Raw genomic sequence first — 22,180 nt, forward strand, 5'->3', positions numbered from 1 at the left:
GTGACTTACCGACAGAGCAACGGTCAACGTAATTGAGCCCACGCGCTTCTCAGCGTCTAATTTGTCTAATGTTATTATTGATTGTTCGACTTCGGATCGAGCTCGTCAATAGTTTGGTCCCATTTGAGTTCTCTTTGTTTCACTGTAGTAAAGAAACTCATTTGAAAAAACACGCAGGGCCTCATAATAAAACAATAACAGCATGCTTTATAAATTAGAAGAACACGCGGATTGAATGCCACTAATTGGTTTCCATTCCAACAGGCAGCCACGAATAAAGGTTTCAAACTGTGCAGCTAATAGCTATTACGGGCACAAGCCGCCACGGGGAGGGGTTGACGAGACCTTTATGTTACGCAATGATTTCATTTCATGGCTTCCCCGAGGACACCATCATGATATGTATTATTCAAACAACGACCTTTCTATCAATTCCCAGCTCAGTCTGACCCACTTTTCACCGCAACTTTTAACCGGCAGCCCCCAGGTTGCAAATGTTGGACAACCATGACACCGTGTTTTTTTTTCCTTTTGTATTCTTCCACGCAAACGTGGATGTGCGGCGAAGCTCTGGTGCATTTGGTGGAGAACACCGGCTTCGAACTAATTTACTCTAATTAACACTAGTCACGTGACGCCTTCCTAGCGTCAAATGAAGCACGCGATTTATTTTCGATCGCAAAGCCGTGAAATGATTTCTCGTGGTGCAAAGCGTTTTTGGACTTCTCTAGTCGTTGCCCTCGTGGCTCAGCACTGCTGCTGCTTCTCAGCGGTCCAGGTGGAGACGACACCTGCGCAGCTCGCCGTGCCCAAAGTCTCGTGCTTCCATCGAAGGATAAGAGCCGTGTTCGGCCCACTGGTCAAAAGTAATATACATGTTAAAGGTGAGATCGCGTCCTTTCCTGCAATTCTAGGTTCCAACCCCGCCCAGAGGTGACGAACAGTGGAGGCTGGTGGAAAAAGGTTCTAGGTAGGGCAATGAACCAGTTTCAGCAAACAAGGCAAAAAATGAAGGTATCAAAAACACATTAGCAGTTAAATATTGAACATATATATTCCAACAAGATATATTCCCCCCCCCCCCTCAGTGACCGCTAGAATATCTCCCGAATTCTGAGGTCTCAAGGTTGGCAAGCATGCTCTAGAATGTGATCCAATGTGGGTAAAACCAATGTTGCCCCAAGCTGAGTCTATTTAAGGCTGATGTTTTTTATTCAATCAGCAACTGGCTAAAGTGCTTCTTAGACCTGCTTTCGGTGACCAATTGCCCCAAGCAGGGAAAGCGTATACTTTTCGCAGATATCTCATTTAAAAATATTACTGGGTACATTCCATATTCCAAAAGCACAAATATTCATATTTTGTATCATTTAATATGTTTTTGGGGGTTCATGTAGGGGGGCTCCAGCCACCATTGGTGACAAAAGTGGTTGGAAATGGTTTTAGCAAACGTTCATTCAATCATTTAATCCATCGATATTGTATTGATAATACTATACTTTTCTCAGACAGGACGGGGGCCACGGTACCAGTGCTTCTGTCTGAAGGGTCCTGTGGAGTGAGACTGGGCAGAGACAAAAAACAGAACCTCTCCTTCTTCAGCGGATATGACAGCTGCTATGCACGGATTGAGGTGAGATGAGAGACTGTGTGACATTTAGTGGGTGGGGGTCTGAACGTTGTGTTTCTGCTTGCAGCATCTTCCCCATAATCTCTGTAAGAATGAATATCTCTAAAATGAAGTCCTCAGCCAGGCAGAGGGGCTTTGAAGGCAATGTGCCTCCCATTTTATGTCCCTTTTTTGTTTTTCTACATGATTTTAAAAGCAAAATAATGTTTGTTGTTTCTGAACACGCACACTGTGACGACCTTTTGACCCACAGGGCAGCAAAGTGATCGTCCCTCTGCAGATACAGCTGAGCGGGGAGGATCGCTGGCTGATGGTAAACATCAGCTGTCCTCTCATTAAGAGACAACGGGTGAGGACTCCCCCCATCCCAACACGTGAGTGGAGGGAGCCCATGAGCACAGCCGTTATGTCTTCTATATACTCCGCCTGTGCTCATTTTCCTTTTGGAGCCTAGTCAGGATTTCTGAATAATACATTTTGGCCCAAGAGAGTGTGGTGGGAAGGTGTGTGAACAACTAACTGCCTCACTTTGGGACACTCCCAACATGGCTCTTCTCCAGCGTTACCTGGCAACTGTGACACGGAAAGAGCGCTGCGACTGGACTGCGGCCCCCGAAGCATCTCTGGTGACGCCTGCGACAAACTGGGATGCTGTTACGACGCCCAAGAATCCACCTGCTACTACAGGCTGGATGGTGAGGTGACCGTGGGAAGCGCTGGTCACATGGGAGGTTTTGCATTTCCTCCAAATACGACCACATGTTTTTTGGCACGTTGACTCTCTGCAGCCTGCTCTGTGGACGGACACTTTGTGTTCTCGGTGAAGTCCACGGACACGGACCCGCCCATCGATCCCAGCAGCCTCGCAGTCAAGGGTCATCCACAGTGTTCCCCTGCGGCCACCACCTCTGACACGGCTGTCTTCAAGATCGGAATTATGGACTGTGGCGCCAAGATGAAGGTAATGGCCCCGGTCAGGAAGATCCAAACATCAGATGATCTAGGACTTTGACGGGAGAACGAGCGGTTGCGCTGATAGTCCTACTAAATCATGACGTATGTCTGAATCCTGGGTTTCAGGGGAAAGGAGACTTGAAGATCTTCGAGCTGGAGGTGGAGGAGCTGCAGACGAAAAGAGTAACCAAACCTTCTCCATTTAAGTGAGTTGTTTTTGTGCCGTAATGCCGGTGCCCCGGTCACATCGGTCACATGTCAGAAGAGGTGGTGACATATTATCAAGTCTGGGGTCTTCAGTGTCCAGGTCCAGTGCGAATACAACGCGCTTCATGTAAAGCGCGCCGCAGACTTGAGGTCCTTCTCTCCGGTGACCAAACCGCCACCTGCAGTGGCACTGGGAACCATAGTCGTGCAAATGAGAATTGCCCAAGGTGTGTGTGTGTGTGTGTGTGTGTGTGTGTGTGTGTGTGTGGCTCTGCGCCGAGTCCTCCAAACTAACCCTTAGCCACCACCTGTGTGATTTACTCACTCCTCTAGATGCGTCCTTCACCTCCTTCTTTCCCAAGGAGCAGCTTCCAATCACCTTCCCACTGCGCAAGGTTGTGTACGTGGAGGTTTCCATGGCCCAGCCTTCCCCGGACCCCACGCTTTCCCTGCGTGTACGGGACTGCTTCGCCTACCCTGCCTCGGGACACTCCGTGTGGACGCTTCTCCACGACGGGTAAGGTGGAGGCCGGGAGAGCAGCGACGTGCACAGACTGCTGAGACGACTCACCAGTGTGTCTCCTCTCACGGGTAGATGCCCCAACCCTTTGGATGACATGAGGAGCTCGGTCCCTGTGAGTGACGGGGGGGAGACGGACACCCGCTCCCAATTCAGGAGGTTCGACGTCAAGACCTTTGCCTTCTTGGACCCTCACACGGGCCATCCGAGCGGGGAGGAGGTAAGGGTATCGCCTCTGCATGTTTTCAATGAAATCCAGAAAAGTGAGTCCTCCATGGCCCCCTTAGATGTACTTCTACTGTTGGGTGGAAATCTGCACGAACACGGCCGACTGCGCCCAGCCTTGTGCCATCGTTTGTGAGTAGTGAAGCACGTGCTTTTCTTTTTGCACTTTGTATGAGCTTCAACTCCTGGCTCGCCTCCTCACAGCGGCTGATGGTGAGCAGAGGAGGAGGAGGAGGAGGAGAGGGGCCACGTCTCAGTACAACCTGGTCTCGCTGGGACCACTGCTGCTGGGACAGAACGCCACCGACCCGGAGGACAACGGATCCGTGAAACGGAAAACGAGTGAGTCCTGATCTGCACACATGGGCCACAGTTGGCATGTGGCGGTTGAGCTGAATGGTGTCTCTCCCCCCCCAGTGCTCCAGGTGACTGTGTACGTTCTCTCTGGCGTCGGCGCGGCCCTGGTGCTGATGGTTGCTCTATGGTGGAGCATCAGGAAGCATCAGAGGCCAGAAGCTCCACAAGTTGAGAATCTATTTCAATAAAACTTTTCACTGCATTAAAGAGTTTGTTATTTTGATTTAAGGAAAAGAATAGACGTTGTCATTCATTGTGGCTGCTTTAATGTTTTCTTAAATCAAGGCGTAAGAAATGTGGAATTATTTTCTAACTTAAATGAAACTCAACTTGTAATTTTATGACCATTGACATTCTTGGTCCCCATGTAACACCGTACATTATTCTGCAAACATCAATGGTAATAACTGAATAAGTCTGTCAGAGTAATTGTTTATTGACACACAACGCACGGGTTCTAATGCAGCCCAGAACACACAGAAGCAGTGAAATGAACAGAAGTTCATCAGTACGGTCTGAACTTTCTCTGTGCCCTCAGCAGAGCTATTCTCTGCTTATCGTCCTCAAACTTCTTCCTTAGGTCAGCAATTTCTGGGGAAAAAAGAGAATACGTATGAGCCATAATAAGGGAGAATAATGACGCAACACAAAGGACACATGTGTGACCTGCAGATGGACAACCTTCATCGGGGACTTACGTTCTTTCTGGGTGTTCTTGTGCTGCCAGGTGTAGAAGTTCATCAGCTCCTTGCTCTTCCTGTTCCTGATCTCTTTGGCTAAGGTCCTCTTGTTGGCCGCCTCGCTGTGGGGTCGGCCCTTGGTGCCCTTGGGTCCCCTCGAGACTGTCACCCAGCCCTCTTCGTCCTGTTCCTGCTGCTTGGCCTCCTTCCTCTGCCTCTCCGCTTCCTGTGACGAAGGATACACACAAAGACGAATGAAACCGCGTTGAGGTCGACACAGACTGGACCGGCGGCGTGACGCGCAGGCCTCACCTCCTCTTTCCGCTTGTCGTAGTCTTGCATGAAGGAGTCGACTTTTTGCTGCAGTCGGTCCGGGTGACTAAACGACTGCATGTATTGCTGGATCCATTCTGGAGGGGGAAAGAAATAAAGTCAGAATCCCTGATTTGATCCATGTTTGAATTTGATCAAGGATCAGGATTTCATTGGCACCGTGATGCTAGATTCTTCTTTAGTCACAATGTTGGGAAAAGTGAGGCCTCACTCACTCTGTACTCCGGTCTTCACGGCACGCTGCTCTGTGCACACCAGCAAAGGCGTGCCGTGGGGGTGCGATTTAGCCGCGGATACGGAGGAGGAGTTCTGGAACACGACGTAGCCCACTTTGAAACCCTGCAGGGGGACGGAGGGAGACACAAGAGGTAAGAAAGGGAACCAGAGCATAGTGCCCGGGAGCGCTTGGTTCAGCAAGGCACGCCGACCTGTTTCTCAGCCGGTTTAAAGAACCGGGACAGCGTGGGGCCGGACTCCTGGGAGGAGCCCGGATGGTCCCTCAGCTCCACCGACTGAACGCAGCCGAACTGGGAGAACAGCTCTTTGATGACAACCTGAAACACAAACGACAGGGAGGATGACGATGATGCAGACGACTGTCCTGGCGGGCAGATGGCGCAGAGCAGGCCGACGGAGCGGTACCTCCGAGCAGTACGGCGGGACGTTGAGCAGAAACAACGTCCGGTCCATCGGTCTGTGGGAGGTCTTCTCCGCTCGGACTTTGTGCTCTTTCACGTAGAGCTTGTGGGAAGCGACGCTGTCGGAGGTAAACTTTAACGAGAGCTCTGCAAAGAAACAAGGACGGTAGAAGAATAACGTGTTACTTCAACCCAGAGCCGACACATCACTCGGTACCGTCGCTTTGACCACCCGGAACCCGTAGAACCCCACGAAGTTCAGTCCGAACGGAACCCGGTGTACTTTAAACATATGAATGGGGCAGTCTTCATTTAGTCACTTAATACCTGTAAATCCTCCAGGAACAATACAAGAGAGGCCGCTAGCATGTTTCTTCTTGGACGGCGCCATCTTGAAGTGACCTTTCACACCGGAAGCACAACAGACAACTAAGTACGGGAATTATTAAACTACAAAATAAATGACCTTTTTAGCGAGGATGTATATATTTTACAACGCAGCCATTTCATTATAAATTGAAAATTAATCAGTTGTCTTGTAAAAGAAAATCTATAGAAGTAATTTTTCGTGTAAAACAACACATTAACATTTACAAAATAAACCGCAGACTGCTCCACGTAAAATCCAAAATAATTCTGCTGCCAAAGACCCTTTAATTGGATTTTATTAGGGAAATATATATCTGAGATTTTAAATGTCCATAAAAGCATCAAACAATCCGAATGGCATACGTAAGGTTAAAGGAATAAATTCACAGAACTGAATGGAAAGAGATAATATTTACACGTCCGGCGTAACTCACTTTGGATAAAAAGCATCAGTTAAATGATGTAAATTTAGAAAGAACAGAACCTTGTCAGGTGCATTATGATCACATGGTAGGCAGGAAAGAAGAGGCACAGACAACTTCTACAAAGCTAAATATTTAATGTCGACATTTCAGACAGAGCTGATCCCTCTCGTCTCTACCCCGATACCAAGAAGGTAATGTAGTCGCTGAACATAAATCAGGTGTAACGTATAGTAGAGGATTTACACATACTGCTTCAAAGCTCAACAACCAAGCAAATCTGGTCGCCACATGGATTATAAAACTAAATATCAACGTACGGTGGTTTGAAAACTGGTTTACTGAAAATTGTGGTAGTTCGTCAATACCTGATTTACTCCTCCAAATGTTTTCAGTTATTATTGGAAGACCTTCTTTCAGGTTGAAGATAAGTAGACTTGTGGAGAAGAATTGCTAATTGCTGCCTCATTACATGGACAATATTATTATACCGTTAACTGTATGGCATTTCATCTACTTTTAGTTTGGGGGATACGTCTTCTTTCTAAAGGTTTGTGTACACGCAGAACATGCAAAAAGAGGCATTGCAATACAACGGTACACATCTGTGGACATACAAAGCCTCAACATAACGTTTCAACCATGACAATGCTGCTCGGTATCTTTCAATTCCGTCAAGTATCTTTTCCATGCCCAAATGGGGGGGGGGGGGGGGTGAAGATAAACTGGATTATTAAAAAATAAAAATACCTATCCACATGGGCGGTTAATGAATCGACATCAAAATAAAGAAAATCCGAAACATCCAGTTTGATTTGACGCCAGCCACCATGTTGGATTAAAATAACAAATCACATCACATTTCCTTCCACTAGTCAGGAACAAACTTAACATTTGGATGCCACAAAACCACATTTTCACAAATATCCTGTCCAGAGATGCTGTGTATATGAAATGTGGGCCGCACTGCTGCGGTCCGATGGTGAACGCAGAATGTAGCGCTACGTTTCACACGAGACACGAGGCTATATCTTGATGCGGAAGGCCGTGGCCTGAGAGCTGGGGGGCTCAGTGGTGGAGGTGGACTGTGCGGTGGACTTGAACAAAGCTTTGAGGATGGTCTGAGGATCCACCTCCGGGGTGGGCTGAGAGGAGGCCCGCTGGCCCCCGGGACGAGACAGGGAGGGGGGCAGACCATCTTTCTTTGAGCCGCTGCTCGCGCCTGGAGTGTCGCTGAGCCTCCTGGGGGGGGGGACAAAAACACCTCACGGTGACATGAAGGTACTAAACAATATACAGGGTCTTCTGCAGGTCCTATTTTTTGTGTATTCATTGTTGATGTGCAGCAAAACTTGAATGAAGGTAATTCCATCACTTTGCATTGGAAGTGATCGTTTTGAAACACTATATTCGTTACTGAATAATTAAATGTTTAAACTGCTTCATCAAGAGGCAGCTCGATGCAACACTGCAGTTAGCGAACAGCCAAAGGTTGTTTTAAGTCAGACACCGATCAAAGGTCGCTGGTTTAGAATTGGCAAAGAAATCATTCTTTTTACGATGAATTTCAGTCAGGTCTAATGTTAAATAGGAGCTCATGAGTCATACTAAAAATAAAGTATATACACACAGGCAACAACAGATTCATTTGAAAGTCACGTACAATAGAATGGGCTGATCCGAAGTGATGACGCTTCCCTGAATGTGAAGGTTACACTTCATGGGTTGTCCTGGGGGAGGACAAGAAGACACAATGAGAGAAAACAAACACCCAAACTCTACGAACCTACCATAATATGCATGTCATATGCAGATCCTTGTTATTTATTTATTTCCTGGACTTTGACCCGGGGGCTACAATAAGGGGGAGCATTGGATTGTGCCGTGTGCAGCGTTCATCACAGGTGGTCGTTTCAAGAGTTTGTCGGTTCTCCAAAATTAGTGGCGCATAAGCCGCAGCGGCTTGTTTAAGATTCAATACTTTTCTTATTCTAGTAGACATACAAGTGTATAAAAGGGTGCACTTTTTACAGTAAATACATCAGATGGCTGAATGGCCATCCATCAGTTTGACAAAAGCAAACGTACACAGGAATGGCCCCAACCAGCAACGCCATCGTAGAAGCCATTGACCTGCAGATCAAGCCAAGAGCCTTAAACTCAGAGCTTCTGATGTTTGTGTCCTCCTTACCGTCCAGGCAGCGGTTGTTGTACTTCCGGTACGCGCTCACGGCGTCCTCCTTGCGCACAAAAACCACTTCAGCCACGCCCACCTTCGCCAGCCGAGCTCGCTTTAATGCCCCGCACACACAGAACAGTTCCTGTGGACAAATAGGCGTGGAGCACAAGCGCGCACACACAGACACACAAATGAGTCATCACAGCACTTGAGCAAACTTCCATTTTAATATCAAACATTGCAAAAAGTTATTGGCCTGCAGTGCCAGTTACTTACAACTATGTCCTCCTCGGTGACTCGGGGGTGCAGGTTGTTCACTGTTATTTTTGTCCCCTCCAAGGGACTGAAGGCAGGCTAAAAAGGAAAACCATCACATGATCATGAAATGAACATGACATTTAAAAAGTGCAAGCGTCATGCTATGGTTAACCCGGTTGTTAATCTAAGTTTCCCCATCATTGAAGTTACAGTTGGTCTTATATGGTTTCAAGACAAACTAGAGATTCATTAAACAATCTTAAAACATTTACCTTTAAGGGTTTTCAATGTTTTTTTGAACTAGTTCAACAATCCAAAAACAACAAGGTGCAAACATTTCTAATGAACAAGATTTGTAAACTAGCAATCAATCCTAACTCGGTTGTTTTCTGCCAGTTACCTAAATTTGACAAATGACTGATTTTTTACATGTACAGTAAATATAAAACACAGCTAAACATTAGGTGGAGCCAGCTGAGAAAGGGAGGGAGGGTTTGCACACTTGGCTACATTACCGATACAGGGAGGAAAAGGTCAGACCTGTGGGGGAGCAGGAGCTGCTGTGCTGGTTTCTGCTGTGCTTTGCTGCAGAGTCCTGGAGACCGCTTGCATGGCGGCAGAGGACCGGCTAGCAGCCATGCTGGTGTTGGGCCGGGTTGGTGCCACAGGGACAGGAGGACGTGGAGCTGTGTAAGCATCATTTTTAACCACCTTGGTGATTGGGGCTGACATAGAAAAAGTGGAGCCCACTGGACCAGACTGGGAAAAAAGGGTTTAAAAAGAATTTAATGTGGTAAATACTTATGATCCTGAATATATACAAGGTTGCTTCAGCTGTCGTGAAGTGGCGCTTACCCGTGATTGTAGCATATTATGAGCTGTAGTGATCTTCATTTGTTTACTGTGGCCATCGTGCTCGTTGGAGAGACGCTGCAAGAGACAAAAGGGGCCTACTTTTATAACATTCTGAACAATTTTAGACAACAGACACATGTTTTATTTTTAAGATTAATAGCTTAGTCAACACACAAAACAGCAGCTTTACCTGTGGGGCCGCCCGGATTCCAGCAGACATCCCTACTGCTACTGGATTTTGCTGTAAAAAATATATTTAAAAATAAAATGTTAAGAGCACAGTACACAGGTCAATGTGCTTTTAGGCTTCAGTTGGCAAATGTACAGCACATGAACTGATCTGCTAGGAACTAAGTAACTTCTTTAACCTCACCTGGATGGTCTTGGTTATTTTTAGAGGCGGTACAAAACCTGCCTGTGTCTGTGTCCCTCCAATACTCCTCTTGAGGCTCAGTCTATCACGAGCATCCATCATTCTCTTATTATTGCTCAGCTGAGGCGTGACGCTGGCTCTCGTACTCAGTCCTTGTATATTAGGGTTATACTGCCTGCTGTTCACGCCGACAAGATGGTTGTTGGTTTGTATCTGTATCTGTGGCACGATTGTCGGACTCTGCAGATGGTGTGCTACTGCCATCTTTGGCGTGGTCTGCGCTGGGAGGCCAAACTGCTTCTGCCCCTGCTTGCGGGAGTTGATCATCTGCCGAGCATCCTGCACCCCACCTGCTGCTCCTCCCCTCCCACGGATCTTAAAGCGAGCATCCTTCTGAACAAGCTTCTCTCTGGCATCTTTCACTTGAAAACCTGAGGGAGATTAAGGTGTGTATTTGACATTAATCCCCAGAACCTCCATAGCAGTCTGCTTTTACTCTTTGGCAGTAATGTTTTTACCTGCTCCAAGCCGCTGTCTGACATCATTGGCCCCAATCTTTTGGCGAGCATCAAAACTCTTGCCAACTCCTCCTGCTCCCCGTCCGAACATTGGTCTGAAAGAAGAAAGTGGGTCTTTACGTTTAGCAAAGGCACTGCACAGGAAGTGGTCCATCTCACAATTTAAAGTTCACACTTGGGTGTTTTACCACATTCACCATACAATAGGACAGCCCTTTATATTATACAAATTAGTTTTTTTACAACTGTAACTTAGAGTGAGAGTTACAGTTGCAGGGTAATGGATGTCGTACTGGGCCTTCTATTTACACAGACAATACGAGAACATCCTTTCTTCGACGCCTTTTCACATCACGGCGGAGGAGGAACAACATTAAAACATTTTGGACGTTGGGTGGAAAAAGCATCACATAGTTTACCCCACTGCACGCAGCGAGCACATTTGTTCAAGTGCGACAATAAACGAACATAAATATTAGCTTTCTAGCTATTAGCTAACGTTAAGTTGAAAAAGCCTGACGTGTGAAGCCACAAACTAAAGTCAACTGGTCAGTTCGGACTTACGCGTTATCTAGACTACGAAATGTTTGTTTGGTTAAAAGGTGCGCCTGGTTCAATAAATAACCACAACTCTCCAAATCCGACGTCGAATGGCTTCACCCATAAAGGCCTACAGCTAATACACACAGCCTAGCTAGCTGACGCCGTAATGAGCTAACGTTAGCTCACGGTAAGGAATACACTTTAACGTTAGGTACAAGCGGCTCTCAATTTGCGTTATGCTTTTAGAAATATTACTATCAGCGGCTTCGTTGTTAATGAGTATACACAAGTCCCTGCGTTGATAGCTTTTATACCGTTTTGCTGGTGCCTTGAGGTTAATACCGCGCTGTCGTATCACTTCATCCAAAGAGACGTCTGCCATTTTCTCACACGAGCTCACTGCGCTTGCGTGAAAGAGATTTTTCAGTTGTGGCTACGGAAGCCGATTTGGGCCAGAATGCAACCTTTCAATGGGTAATTTAAGTTAGTTTTGATAATTGTACTACCACCGTATATTAACAAGAAACTTGGCGTTAGTGTAGAAAGTCAATTTACGTTGAAATATACTGACCTCACTCCTAAAAACGGAACCACTGCCTGGTTAGACTATAAACATCGGCGATCGATTACTTTTGCCAAAATACAAAGGACATAAATACTCGGCCCATGATCCTTTGCGCGAAACTGTCACAGAAATAATGCGCTTATGGGAAATATATACATAGTTGACGTTATTCCAAACACTACTTGCGTTTATTTTATGTAAGTTATTATTCAACACAGTGACGTCTGTTATTGAGTAAACGAAAATAAACTGCCGCTAGTTAGCCACAGTCAGCACCCTGACCAAGAACACCTGGGCACGGGGACTAGAGCCTTCTTCGACAGTTGACTGGTCATGCCTTAAACTGATGAGTAAGGAAAATAACGACGCGGGGTGACGCCCGTGTCCTCGTAAACATAACGAGATGAATTTTTGAAAGGGCATAGGTCTGTCTGCTGAGGTGACTCGCCTACTTTGCGAGATGCCTCGTGGAGCCAGGACCTTCCCCGATCCCTCTCTCTGTGAAAAATAATGCCACTTAAAAAATCCTAAAGCCCAAACCAGGGATCCCATTTGCTGCCCTACGAGGTTCTGGAAGTGAAGCTCAAGAGTCGGAACTCGATTGTAGTAAACCCTGCGGAAATAAAAAGCGCTTTTACAGATCAACATGTGCACGTCACACGCTTTAAACCTTGAAATACCAAGTGTGACAGCAGTGTGGTGGTGAAATTTGGAGGAGAACCTTGGATAAAACCAGGAAGAAACCATGGGACAAACTGGACCTCCAACATTTAATTCAGCCCAAATGGGATCTTCTTCATAATCTAAAGGTATATTTGCACTACATGTACGTACATGTATGAATGGAAAACACTAATATATATAACAAAAACATAAACATCACATAATACTACTTAGTTCAACGAAAATAAGAATTCCTCAAGAATCCTTATTATTTGTATTACGGTTCAAGGCCCGCAGAAACGTGTTTTGCTTTGTTTATTCATTCATTTGTTATGTTGTGGCAACAGAGAAAACAAAAAGGTTGCAGACCACGGCACGCAGAGCATGACGCGGGGAAAAAACTCAAAGTCCCAGCATGCAGCGGGGCAGGCGCAGATCCATACGGCTGACTCGGTGCCCTGGATCCGTGCATCACCGCTGCCTCACGTCGCTGTCTCTCGGATCCGCTGGAGGAGAAATGGCTGCAGCTCTGTCCCGTGCCCTCAAATTACCCGGTAAGATGCGCCACACGTCCGTCCTCGCGACCCTCAAACCGCAGAGAGGGACTCGAACCCTTCGTTTGCTGCAGCCTTTTATCGGCACCCTATGCTTTGTAACGGTCTCCGCGGCCCATTGACCCGTCGCTCTCGGCGCGTGGTCCGTGTCAGCCCGCGTCGTCCTGGCAGACGTCGTGAAACGTGTCCCGTGTTTCGCAAAGCAGCGTGTTGACATTTCCCCGGCCGGTCGGCTAGCTGCTAGCTGGTGATGAGCCGACCCGAGCCGAGCCGAGCCGAGGCGAGCCGCTCGCGAGGCATCGTGACGTTAGGTGTGACGCGAGGCTGTAGGAATGTGCGACACTATTTGTGTTAATGCCAAATTGTGTAGTTAAGTAAGCTGCTCTGGGGATGGGTTCGCTCAGATGGTCTGATATTGTGAGCAGGCTACAATCATGCGGTGTTTATCAGGTTCAAACTGCCTCCATGCAGTAACTGTACACACTGGATTACAAGCAGTGGTTGTAGTACTAGTAGTAGGAGTACAATTATACTACGGATTAAATAGTAGAAAGTCATGTCATTCTTTGTATTGCCCTATAACAAGGATATACTTCAGTTGCACTCCAAATGTTTCAAACCCAAGTGAAAATTAGGTTTATTTGCAAAATTGGTCAGGTGTTTTAAATTTACAACTCAAATAAGGACTTAAAATAACTCCAAATGATGAATTTTGTAACTGGTTTCCCCGTATTTAACACAATGACTGCTGCGGTCGTTAAATGATTAAATCCCTTATATTATAAGTACATTAGTCAAGTACATTAGACTTGTGATCTTATAAGTCTAATGTACTTGAGGTAGAACAAATTAAATAGTATGTTTGATCGCATGTTAGAAGTACGGGATGAAGGAATTGTCCAAAAACGTAGGAAAAGCGATCATCGTCTTGCACAAACACAACAGATGGATAGCAAAAGGCACCGAATGTTCCTAAAGGCACCGCTAGAACCATAGTTGGCAAGTTCGTCCCCACGTGCACGAGGCAGGTAGTGGACGCATTCGAGGGCGGGCCCCTGAATTCCTAGAAGCCCGAGGTGCCACTTTCCACAGAAAGGAGCAAACTGGAACTCCAAAGGTCTCCCGCGCCTGAATGCAAAGACCTCAGAGTCGAGAAAAAACAAACACGACTTATGGAATATCTTTGGAAGATCTCCGTAGGGGTTTGAAGGCGTTTGCAGCACAAAAACCAAAGAATGTTGGAGAGCTGGAGGCTGCTGCTGAGGAGGAGGAAAGGTGTCAGAACCTGTTTTACTGCTTTGCATCCCGTCAGCCTCGGGTCACAACAAATGCTGCTCTGATGAGACGCTGATCATGAAGGGATCATTAACAGGCCGGGGCCTTATCTGTTGAATTATGCATCACTATTGTCAAAAAATCCAATCCTTATTGTGCACCTACAACATGTCTCCGCAGGGAAGAAGGGCTCGGAGCTCGGCGAGTACGACCCGCTCACCCAAGCGGACAGCGAGGACGAGAGCGAAGAGGACGACCTCGTGCTCAACTACCCCCGGAACGGCCTCGGCGCCGGCTCCTCGAAGCTGCGAGGCAGCCGCTCCGCGAGACTCGCGGGGGACGAGGACGAGGCGCAGGACGACGAGGACGACGAGGACGAGTGGAGGGAACGTCTCCCCGCTAAGTCCCGGGCAGACGGGGAGGACGTGACGGGCGCTCAGTACCGCAACCACAGGGACCCGGAACGGGGCGGCGAGGACCGAGCGGGGCCCGGCGCCCCGGGGGGCTCCGGGGCCGGGGCCCACGGCGCCGACGCGGAGCAGAAGAGGCGGAGGGCGAGGAACGCCGTGCGCAGTGCCTTCTTCCTGGTGCCGCTGGTGTGCGTGGCGCTGCTGGTGCTGCTGTGCGCGTTTCTCCTGCCCTGCCAGAAGAGGGAGCTGGAGAAGAGGCCGGCGTGGGAGCGAGCGCTGGGGGAGGCCGGAGGTAAAGGGGGAGACCACGTCACGGGTTCCATGTGCAATGCAGCTTCCAAAGAGGCCCGCCCGCTAATCAGGCCACAGGCGTGTGAGCGCCACCACGGGGGCCAACACCCCCCCCCGGGGCTTCACGTCTTTATTTGGCCACATAAAGCACGTTTAAAACAAAAACCCTCGCCAGCGTGAACCCGTCATGTTTGGATATTCAATAGATTCTTTTTAGGATTCGCACATTTCTGCTGAGCTGCTGGACTTCAGTCAGATTCTCCTGGTGGTGTTTGGGTTGGTGGTGTTCATCTCGATGTGTGTCTGTGTCCAGGCGTCACACCGCCCGCGCTGTCGCTGTGGGACGTCGACGGCGACTCGGTGGAGGACGTGTTCCTGGGGGTCACCGACTGGACCAACGACACCCGCCCCACGCTCGGGAACAAAGGTGTTTGTGTGTGTGTGTGTGTGTGTGTGTGTGTGCGCGTGTGCAGTTCATTGACCGTGTTCTCTCCCCCGAGCAGTCTACAGCGCCGTGGCCCTGTCCGGGGTCAGCGGGCGGGTGCTGTGGAGGAAAGTCATGCGCGAGTCGGTGATGTACATCCAGTGTGGTCTGCAGTACAGCAGCCAGCCGACCCCCGTGGTCCTCCTCGTTGGGAAGTCCGTCCTCATGGCGGTCAACGGCACCACAGGTCAGGAGACGATCCTCGTCAGAGGACCTTTAGCGTTCAGTTGAACCGCTGTGCTTGTACACAGCTCTTCAGAAGGGCGGCACACATGCCAGACAGAAAAGGCTCTTTTGAGCAAAGATTCCTCTCAGTGTCCCGGTTACCCAGTAAGGGCGATCCCGCAGTGGTCACAGAGGTCTCCTTCCACCCCCCTCCAGGGAAGACCTTGTGGTTGGTCCAGCTGAAGAACATTGAATCCCAGGCCGTGTTACTTCCAGACCTTCAGGGCGACTCGGTGCCAGATCTGCTGATAGCCACCCTGCCCGCGGACGAGGTACAGCCACGCAGCCCCCTCCCCTTTTGTGGGATCAGGTGCTTTGAGTTCACATCTTTTTGTTTTTCAGGCGTTGGACCTCTCCCTGACGCTGCTCTCGGGGCAGACGGGGGCGAAGCTCGGACACCCCGTGCCCTTTAACCTCACCGGCCAAGGAAAGCTGATTGGCCCTCTGCTGCATGAGACACAACAAGGGGCTTACTACATCCTCTTTGGACTGGGTAAAGGAATCCAATGTGTTATGTGGGCTCAGGCTTGATCGCAGCCAAAGAAAAAGGTAGTGGCAGGTTTATGAGATTCTAAGTCGTTGCCCCCCCCCCCTCCAGGTAATGTAGAGGCAATCTCCTTACGGGACGTCTACATTCGAGCCACTGGAAAGATGCCCATAACTCAAGCCCTGAGAGGGAAAGACACCGGGTGGGAGGGACTCAAAACCAATTCCTCCTCCTTCATACACATTTACAGGTACGCCTCAGTCACCTGCACACGGCTCTCTCTCACTTGGACCTTTTTAATCTGATTGCTATGTAGCCTACAGATCTTTGGTGGTATAAAGTTCCATTTTGTATCTATCTTCTAAATGTCCTTAGTTGTTTACACAGTGAGATATTTCCTAATGCCTTATGGGAGATTTTCCCGCTGATGTCTAAATCGCACCTCGGACCGGCTTCCCTCCAGGGGATCCGAGGGCGTGGAGTTCCTGCTCCCTCTCCTGCCCGGCCTCGGAGACAACCACAACAGCCTGGACCCGGCGTGGAACCTGAACTCCTCTACGAGCGACTGGGTGCTGGTGTACGGCTCCAGCAAGCTGTCGCTGCTCCGCCAGAAGGACGCACGCAAAGAATGGACCTTCAACTCGGGCCCCATTCACAGGTGGGCCGATGAAGTGTAAACACAGCCGCAGGGCGTGCAAAGGAAATGATTGTTTTGGAAGTTTTTGTGAAATCCCCCGTGATGTGTCTTGGCCCGTCACAGCCAACCGGCCCCGGGACACTTCAACGATGACGGAATCCTCGACCTGTTCATTCAGCATTCGGCCAACGGCGTCATGAAGGTAACGCGGCTCGTCCCAACACGCCAAGAGCTGGAATATGGAGTAGACAATGTTGAATATGGATAGACTTCTCTTTTGGCTCTCAGGCGCTGGTTGTCGATGGAGCGAACGGCCATCTTCTGTGGTCGGCGCAATTCGTGTGTCCCCGCCTTGTTCTGGAAACGTCCGCCATCGCCACCTCCACCGGCCAATCGGCTTTCCTCTTCTGGGCCGGCGACCCAATCGAAGCACCAAAGAACATCACCAAGCCAACGGTGAGTCTGCCCCACAGAACCTGATCAGCGGACCGAGTCTAACCGGCCGGAGACATTAATGAAACGGCCACCCGTCCCCCCGTCTGCGTGCAGGTGTCCCCGGGTGTCGCCGCGGCGGAGCCGCTCATCCGAAAACTCTTCCTGTTGCACCCGGCGCACGCGACCGTCCTGCTGCAGCTGACCAGCACCACGGACACGGCGGTCACCTCCGCAGGTGAGAGTTCAGATCTTTGGCCTCAGGGCGACTAATACGCTCGCTCATCCCTTACGACTCTTGTATTTCCCCCCCCCCCCCTCTGTGTCCTATGACAGTGAGCTATCAGGAGCGGATGAAGGACGCCTCCTACATCACGGTGTCCTCGCGACCCACGGCCGACTCGGAGCCCGGCGCCCGGGTCGTCAAGAGTACGAGCCTCCGAGCCGCCGTCACCAAAGGGCAAATAGTGCGACTGGGGGAGAGCGGCAGGTCGGGGGGGGGCGTCCAACCCGGCGCGTTTGAGGTGAACAAGTTCTTCAGGGGCTTGTCCTTTAAGCGCCCGGTGAGAGAGACTCACTCAAGCACGACGCCGGTTTGAGAACCGCGGATCCATCGTCAGGTCCGTTCGGTCGGTCGGACCCCCACAAGGTTTAAGGAGGGAGGGGCGCACTGCCCCCGACACTGTGGAGACGCGCTGAGTTCATCCAGAACTGTACATTCATCTCGTTTGCGGATTTGATTTGTGTTACTTGAAACTTCTGCTCTGTACAAAGATTCTTCTTAAGTAGGTTGTGTTTTTATTGCTTCTTTAAATTATTTAACCTGCAGTGTTTTGCCTGCCATTCAATTAGGGGGCAACACCCCCCCCCCCCAATAAAGTCTCTTTTTAATGTTTACAATCATCCACTGATGTCTGCGCACAGGAAAGTCTTTAACATTTGTTTGATTGAGTGTCGATACCAAGATGAACTTTGTACTTTAGATCATTACAGACAGGGAAGCACAACAATCCTGTAAATGTGTTTAAAGTCTGCAGCATTAATAACTCTTCCAAAGCCAGTAGGTTCATTTGGCTTCTTTTTTGTTGTCATAAAATGGTGTTCTTTCTGCTCTGTAAATATTTGATGCTGTACAGTGTTAATTTATTGCTTCAACGTTGAATTTGTTGATTTATGTTGTGAAATATCTTATGGTTATATAATCCAGTTTTTTTTCTCAGAACATGTGACTGCTAAAGGGTACGGCATTTAAATGTAAGCTGCAACTTCACATATCGCCAGTGAAAGTATGAGAATCATTTCTTACTGTAACGTGTGTTGTGTCCTTTATTTCACTCTGTTGCGTTTTTGTGTTATCTTCTCTCCTAAAGCAACTTAAATGCCATAAACTTTAGTCAGCATTAAATTCAGGGCTTTCGCTATCGACAAGAATTTAGTGAGGATGAGGTATCGTACTGTATTTACACGCACTATTCCATTCTTGATACGAAACTAAATGCTACATGCCGTTGTTAATATACACATGTTTTAGTGAGGGTTAGAAACCCAGGTTGGGTTTACTTTAGGGCCGGGACTCGATTAAAAATATTAATCTAATTAATTAGAGGGTTTGTAATTAATTTATCGAAATTAATCGAATTTTAATTGCATAAATATTTGACCTGAGAACAGTGAGAAGTAATTTTTTTCACATGGATTTTTATTTTTGTTCAACCAATTCCAGCAGACAAGTGTAGAAATAGCATATTTAGAAATATAGTACTTTCAGAAATTCAGGTAGGTAGAATCTATGAGAATTGAGGTTGGATTCAAAAGCATCAACAGGTGTGTGGTGGAACAGTGCAGGGAGATAGCAGGAAGGCTGAAGTGTGGAGGATCCTCAGTTCAAACCTGCTCTCTCAGAAGGAGGGTTTGGTTGCAGTCAGGGCTTCAAAATGTAAACTTTGAAACAGTTTTGAGGTTTAGTAAACAATCCCAAGGTCTAATATGAGAAACGGACTGTCAAAAGGACATCCCGAGTTTCTCCACAATAGTAGACAGAGGACGTTGTATGCCAATAAAGTTTTTTATTCACATCCTTCCCAAGCCGTAACGTGCAGGTGCTCACAGGTGCAACCGCTCCCACCAGGCGTAGCCCACCCACTCCCGATGACTCCACTAGGTGAGACATTTATACACCTGGGTCCCACCAATTCTAGGGCCCTAATCACATGGGGATAATAATGACCATTAACATGGGATACTTGTGCAGACCCGGTCTTACTAGATTGCCTACCCCATTTCCCTCTGTTAACAGCTCTTATCATAACACCGTACACATCCACCAATAATTCTAACAATGATTATGGAGCAAACCTCACTAACCCCACACAATTTACCCCCTCCTTTGCCACCACACTTGGTTTCTCCCACTACCCACAATGCAACAGCACAGGAATAAAGCACTGAGAAACAACCCTGTCAATCTTTTATTTGAAGTCAAGATGGCCGCCCCATGTCTGCTGACGTCAGGTGAGAAGGGGTAACCAGGGGTCACAGAGAACAGAGGGTGGCTCTGTGACACTTCTTCCTCCTTCTGCAGACGACCACTGTCGTCCCAAGTGTCAACGCTCCACCCCTCCACGAGCTGGGGTCACCAACCCATTTTAGTTATTTTCCTCCTCTGGGATCCGCGACAAAAAATCAGCCACCTTGTTCCTGGCTCCCGGGCAGTATTGCACAGTAAACTGGTAGGGCTGGAGAGAGAGAGACCATCTTGTTATCCGGGCATTAGAGTCTTTCATACTACCCTCAAACTTACACTTCCGCCTTTCTTTTTTTGATTTGCGTCTTTTCTCAACTGGCACATCAAAGTCAACATCTGCAAAAGGCATCTCCTGCAGGTCAGCTATCGCCCTCTGGGCTCGGGTTACTGCATAACAGGGCTGAACTTTGGGAACCAAATCACAAAGAATGGGAAGATCTTGCCCTAGTACTACCTCATGTGGTAACTGGGCCGCCACAGCCACCTCCATCAAAAAAGTCTGGCCCTGCACGGTTATGTACATCTCTGCAGTCGGATACTCCCTCACTTCCCCATGCACACAGCAAACTTTAATGGCCTTCTGGGTACTATATTTATGCACAGGAACCAAGCTGTCACGTACTAACGTCTGAGTGCTACCCGTATCCACTAAGGCTTTAGCCGACTGACCATTCACCAGTACTGGTGTCAATATGTCTGTGGTGCCTGTCTGCCTAGCCTCAGGTGATACAGTGTGTGGCTCGTAAGGGCGACGAACATGACAGACAGCCGAGTGCTTAAGGTTCCTGGATGGACAACTGGGCTTTGTATGTCCTATCTCCCCACAATAGTAACATCTAACTTCCTGCTTCTTAGTTCTATCCCCTTGCTTACCAAAAACACTCCCTATACCTTGGGCATGACCCCCTTCCCCCCCAGACTTACTTGACCACCTTTGACTTCGACCTCCAAAGCTGTGCTGGGTCTCCCGGCGGGCAGCCAGGTATGTATCTGCGAGCTTGGCTGCTTCTTCTGCTGTGGCTGGAGCACGCTCCTTAATCCACACTGCCATGTCAGAGTTTATCATTCGCATGAATTGCTCCAAGATAATAATTTCAGACATCTGCTGAATACTACACGTCTCTGGCTTCACCCATTTTGAGAAGAGATCTTTCAATCGTACATAAAGCTCACGGGGGTTCTCGTCTGGCCGAATCTCTACTGAGCGGAACCTTTGCCGGTAAATCTCTGCATTAATCTCATATTTTATAAGTATGGCCTCCTTCACTTTATCATAGTCCTCAGCATCATTCCCATCCATGGCTACATAGGCCCCACGTGCCTTTCCCGTCAGCAGGGGAACCAGTCTTATCGGCCAATTAGCTTGGGGCCACCGGCATGCCGTAGCCATTCTTTCAAAGGTTGTTAAGAACTGCTCAATGTCGTCCTCTCTGGTCAAGGGGTTTAACCTTGGCTCGATAGTTCCAAACGACGTACCTTCTTCTGTTGGCACTGGGCTTGCAGCGGTAGACACGGCCTGACTTGCCCTTTGGTCCCCTCCGGCCTGGATTTCTCCCACTTGGTGCTGGATTTGCTGGAATTGGTGCTGCATATTTCGCCAACGCTGGTCTTGTTTAGCCATTACTTGCTCCATTCGATCGTCACGGGCAACTTGGGACTGTAGGAGGACTTTAACCAGGCCCGCCAGTTCTGAGACAATTCCCTCTGTTGGGCCCACAGCAGGCGGAGTTACGGCGTCACCCCTACCAACAGCAGCTGGTTCTTGTAACTCCGTAGAGCTGGCCGGCTCCTGCTCCATTCCCCCCTGCTCCTCTGTGCCCGCACCTCGGTCTTGCCTGGTCTTGGGTGGCATAATGATCCCACTTCTGACACCATTTGTCAAAAGGACATCCCGAGTTTCTCCACAATAGTAGACAGAGGACGTTGTATGCCAATAAAGTTTTTTATTCACATCCTTCCCAAGCCGTAACGTGCAGGTGCTCACAGGTGCAACCGCTCCCACCAGGCGTAGCCCACCCACTCCCGATGACTCCACTAGGTGAGACATTTATACACCTGGGTCCCACCAATTCTAGGGCCCTAATCACATGGGGATAATAATGACCATTAACATGGGATACTTGTGCAGACCCGGTCTTACTAGATTGCCTACCCCATTCCCTCTGTTAACAGCTCTTATCATAACACCGTACACATCCACCAATAATTCTAACAATGATTATGGAGCAAACCTCACTAACCCCACACAATTTACCCCCTCCTTTGCCACCACACTTGGTTTCTCCCACTACCCACAATGCAACAGCACAGGAATAAAGCACTGAGAAACAACCCTGTCAATCTTTTATTTGAAGTCAAGATGGCCGCCCCATGTCTGCTGACGTCAGGTGAGAAGGGGTAACCAGGGGTCACAGAGAACAGAGGGTGGCTCTGTGACACGGACACAATGAGGCATGTGCTTGAATAGCACAAGGGAACAACTGAAGGGCTGCAGGCTCCAACCTGCTGTCTGAGGTTGTGGGTTCATGCCCCTTCATGCAGACATCACTTCTGCTTTGAAAGAGTTTTGAGG

The 22,180-nt window shown here is 48.6% G+C and overlaps 4 protein-coding genes and 1 non-coding gene across 5 annotated transcripts; 3 read left to right on the plus strand and 2 right to left on the minus strand.

The window, feature by feature from the left end:
• Position 1: 1 nt before the first annotated feature.
• On the plus strand, positions 2–4,088 carry LOC119220448 (zona pellucida sperm-binding protein 4-like). The gene is made up of 12 exons (XM_037476491.2): positions 2–884; positions 1,509–1,633; positions 1,884–2,004; positions 2,191–2,325; positions 2,419–2,591; positions 2,711–2,790; positions 2,885–3,018; positions 3,125–3,308; positions 3,387–3,531; positions 3,599–3,668; positions 3,741–3,878; positions 3,954–4,088. The coding sequence occupies exons 1-12, from the start codon at positions 653–655 to the stop codon at positions 4,079–4,081; spliced, it is 1,665 nt and encodes a 554-aa protein (XP_037332388.2). The 5' UTR covers positions 2–652; the 3' UTR covers positions 4,082–4,088.
• A 57-nt stretch (positions 4,089–4,145) lies between these two features.
• On the minus strand, positions 4,146–6,008 carry rrp7a (ribosomal RNA processing 7 homolog A). The gene is made up of 7 exons (XM_037476492.2): positions 5,872–6,008; positions 5,549–5,691; positions 5,335–5,460; positions 5,122–5,245; positions 4,886–4,983; positions 4,592–4,799; positions 4,146–4,484 (listed from the first exon to the last, which is right to left on the minus strand). Exons 1-7 carry the CDS (start codon positions 5,933–5,935, stop codon positions 4,399–4,401), a joined length of 849 nt encoding a protein of 282 aa, XP_037332389.1. The 5' UTR covers positions 5,936–6,008; the 3' UTR covers positions 4,146–4,398.
• A 1,068-nt stretch (positions 6,009–7,076) lies between these two features.
• poldip3 (polymerase (DNA-directed), delta interacting protein 3) lies at positions 7,077–11,517 on the minus strand. The gene is made up of 10 exons (XM_037477026.2): positions 11,376–11,517; positions 10,519–10,613; positions 10,001–10,431; positions 9,818–9,868; positions 9,628–9,702; positions 9,313–9,531; positions 8,791–8,868; positions 8,527–8,656; positions 7,999–8,065; positions 7,077–7,577 (listed from the first exon to the last, which is right to left on the minus strand). The coding sequence occupies exons 1-10, from the start codon at positions 11,441–11,443 to the stop codon at positions 7,361–7,363; spliced, it is 1,431 nt and encodes a 476-aa protein (XP_037332923.2). The 5' UTR covers positions 11,444–11,517; the 3' UTR covers positions 7,077–7,360.
• A 442-nt stretch (positions 11,518–11,959) lies between these two features.
• On the plus strand, positions 11,960–12,113 carry LOC119221162 (U12 minor spliceosomal RNA). The gene has a single exon (XR_005120665.1). It is a non-coding gene; the product is annotated as a U12 minor spliceosomal RNA (small nuclear RNA).
• Positions 12,114–12,565: 452 nt separating this feature from the next.
• Positions 12,566–18,395, plus strand: fam234b (family with sequence similarity 234 member B). The gene is made up of 12 exons (XM_037477320.2): positions 12,566–12,843; positions 14,299–14,820; positions 15,133–15,246; positions 15,323–15,490; positions 15,685–15,800; positions 15,871–16,021; positions 16,127–16,265; positions 16,479–16,673; positions 16,776–16,854; positions 16,941–17,108; positions 17,202–17,322; positions 17,421–18,395. The coding sequence occupies exons 1-12, from the start codon at positions 12,705–12,707 to the stop codon at positions 17,681–17,683; spliced, it is 2,175 nt and encodes a 724-aa protein (XP_037333217.2). The 5' UTR covers positions 12,566–12,704; the 3' UTR covers positions 17,684–18,395.
• The last annotated feature ends 3,785 nt before the right edge of the window (positions 18,396–22,180 follow it).

The sequence above is a fragment of the Pungitius pungitius genome, chromosome 12 (assembly GCF_949316345.1).
Source record: "Pungitius pungitius chromosome 12, fPunPun2.1, whole genome shotgun sequence".
NCBI classification, from domain to species: domain Eukaryota; kingdom Metazoa; phylum Chordata; class Actinopteri; order Perciformes; family Gasterosteidae; genus Pungitius; species Pungitius pungitius.

Coding starts and splice junctions, on each gene's coding strand:
- LOC119220448 (XM_037476491.2), top strand. CDS start 653: ATGAAGCACGCGATTTATTTTCGATCGCAAAGCCGTGAAATGATTTCT. Junction 1,634..1,883: donor GCTGCTATGCACGGATTGAG/GTGAGATGAGAG, acceptor TTTGACCCACAG/GGCAGCAAAGTGATCGTCCC. Junction 2,592..2,710: donor ACTGTGGCGCCAAGATGAAG/GTAATGGCCCCG, acceptor CCTGGGTTTCAG/GGGAAAGGAGACTTGAAGAT.
- fam234b (XM_037477320.2), top strand. CDS start 12,705: ATGCAGCGGGGCAGGCGCAGATCCATACGGCTGACTCGGTGCCCTGGA. Junction 16,022..16,126: donor CTACATCCTCTTTGGACTGG/GTAAAGGAATCC, acceptor CCCCCCCTCCAG/GTAATGTAGAGGCAATCTCC. Junction 17,323..17,420: donor CACGGCGGTCACCTCCGCAG/GTGAGAGTTCAG, acceptor GTCCTATGACAG/TGAGCTATCAGGAGCGGATG.
- poldip3 (XM_037477026.2), bottom strand. CDS start 11,443: ATGGCAGACGTCTCTTTGGATGAAGTGATACGACAGCGCGGTATTAAC. Junction 9,532..9,627: donor ATAATATGCTACAATCACGG/GTAAGCGCCACT, acceptor CTTTTTTCCCAG/TCTGGTCCAGTGGGCTCCAC. Junction 8,066..8,526: donor CAACAACCGCTGCCTGGACG/GTAAGGAGGACA, acceptor GTCCTCCCCCAG/GACAACCCATGAAGTGTAAC.
- rrp7a (XM_037476492.2), bottom strand. CDS start 5,935: ATGGCGCCGTCCAAGAAGAAACATGCTAGCGGCCTCTCTTGTATTGTT. Junction 5,692..5,871: donor TGTTCCTGGAGGATTTACAG/GTATTAAGTGAC, acceptor GTTTCTTTGCAG/AGCTCTCGTTAAAGTTTACC. Junction 4,485..4,591: donor CAAGAACACCCAGAAAGAAC/GTAAGTCCCCGA, acceptor TTTTTTCCCCAG/AAATTGCTGACCTAAGGAAG.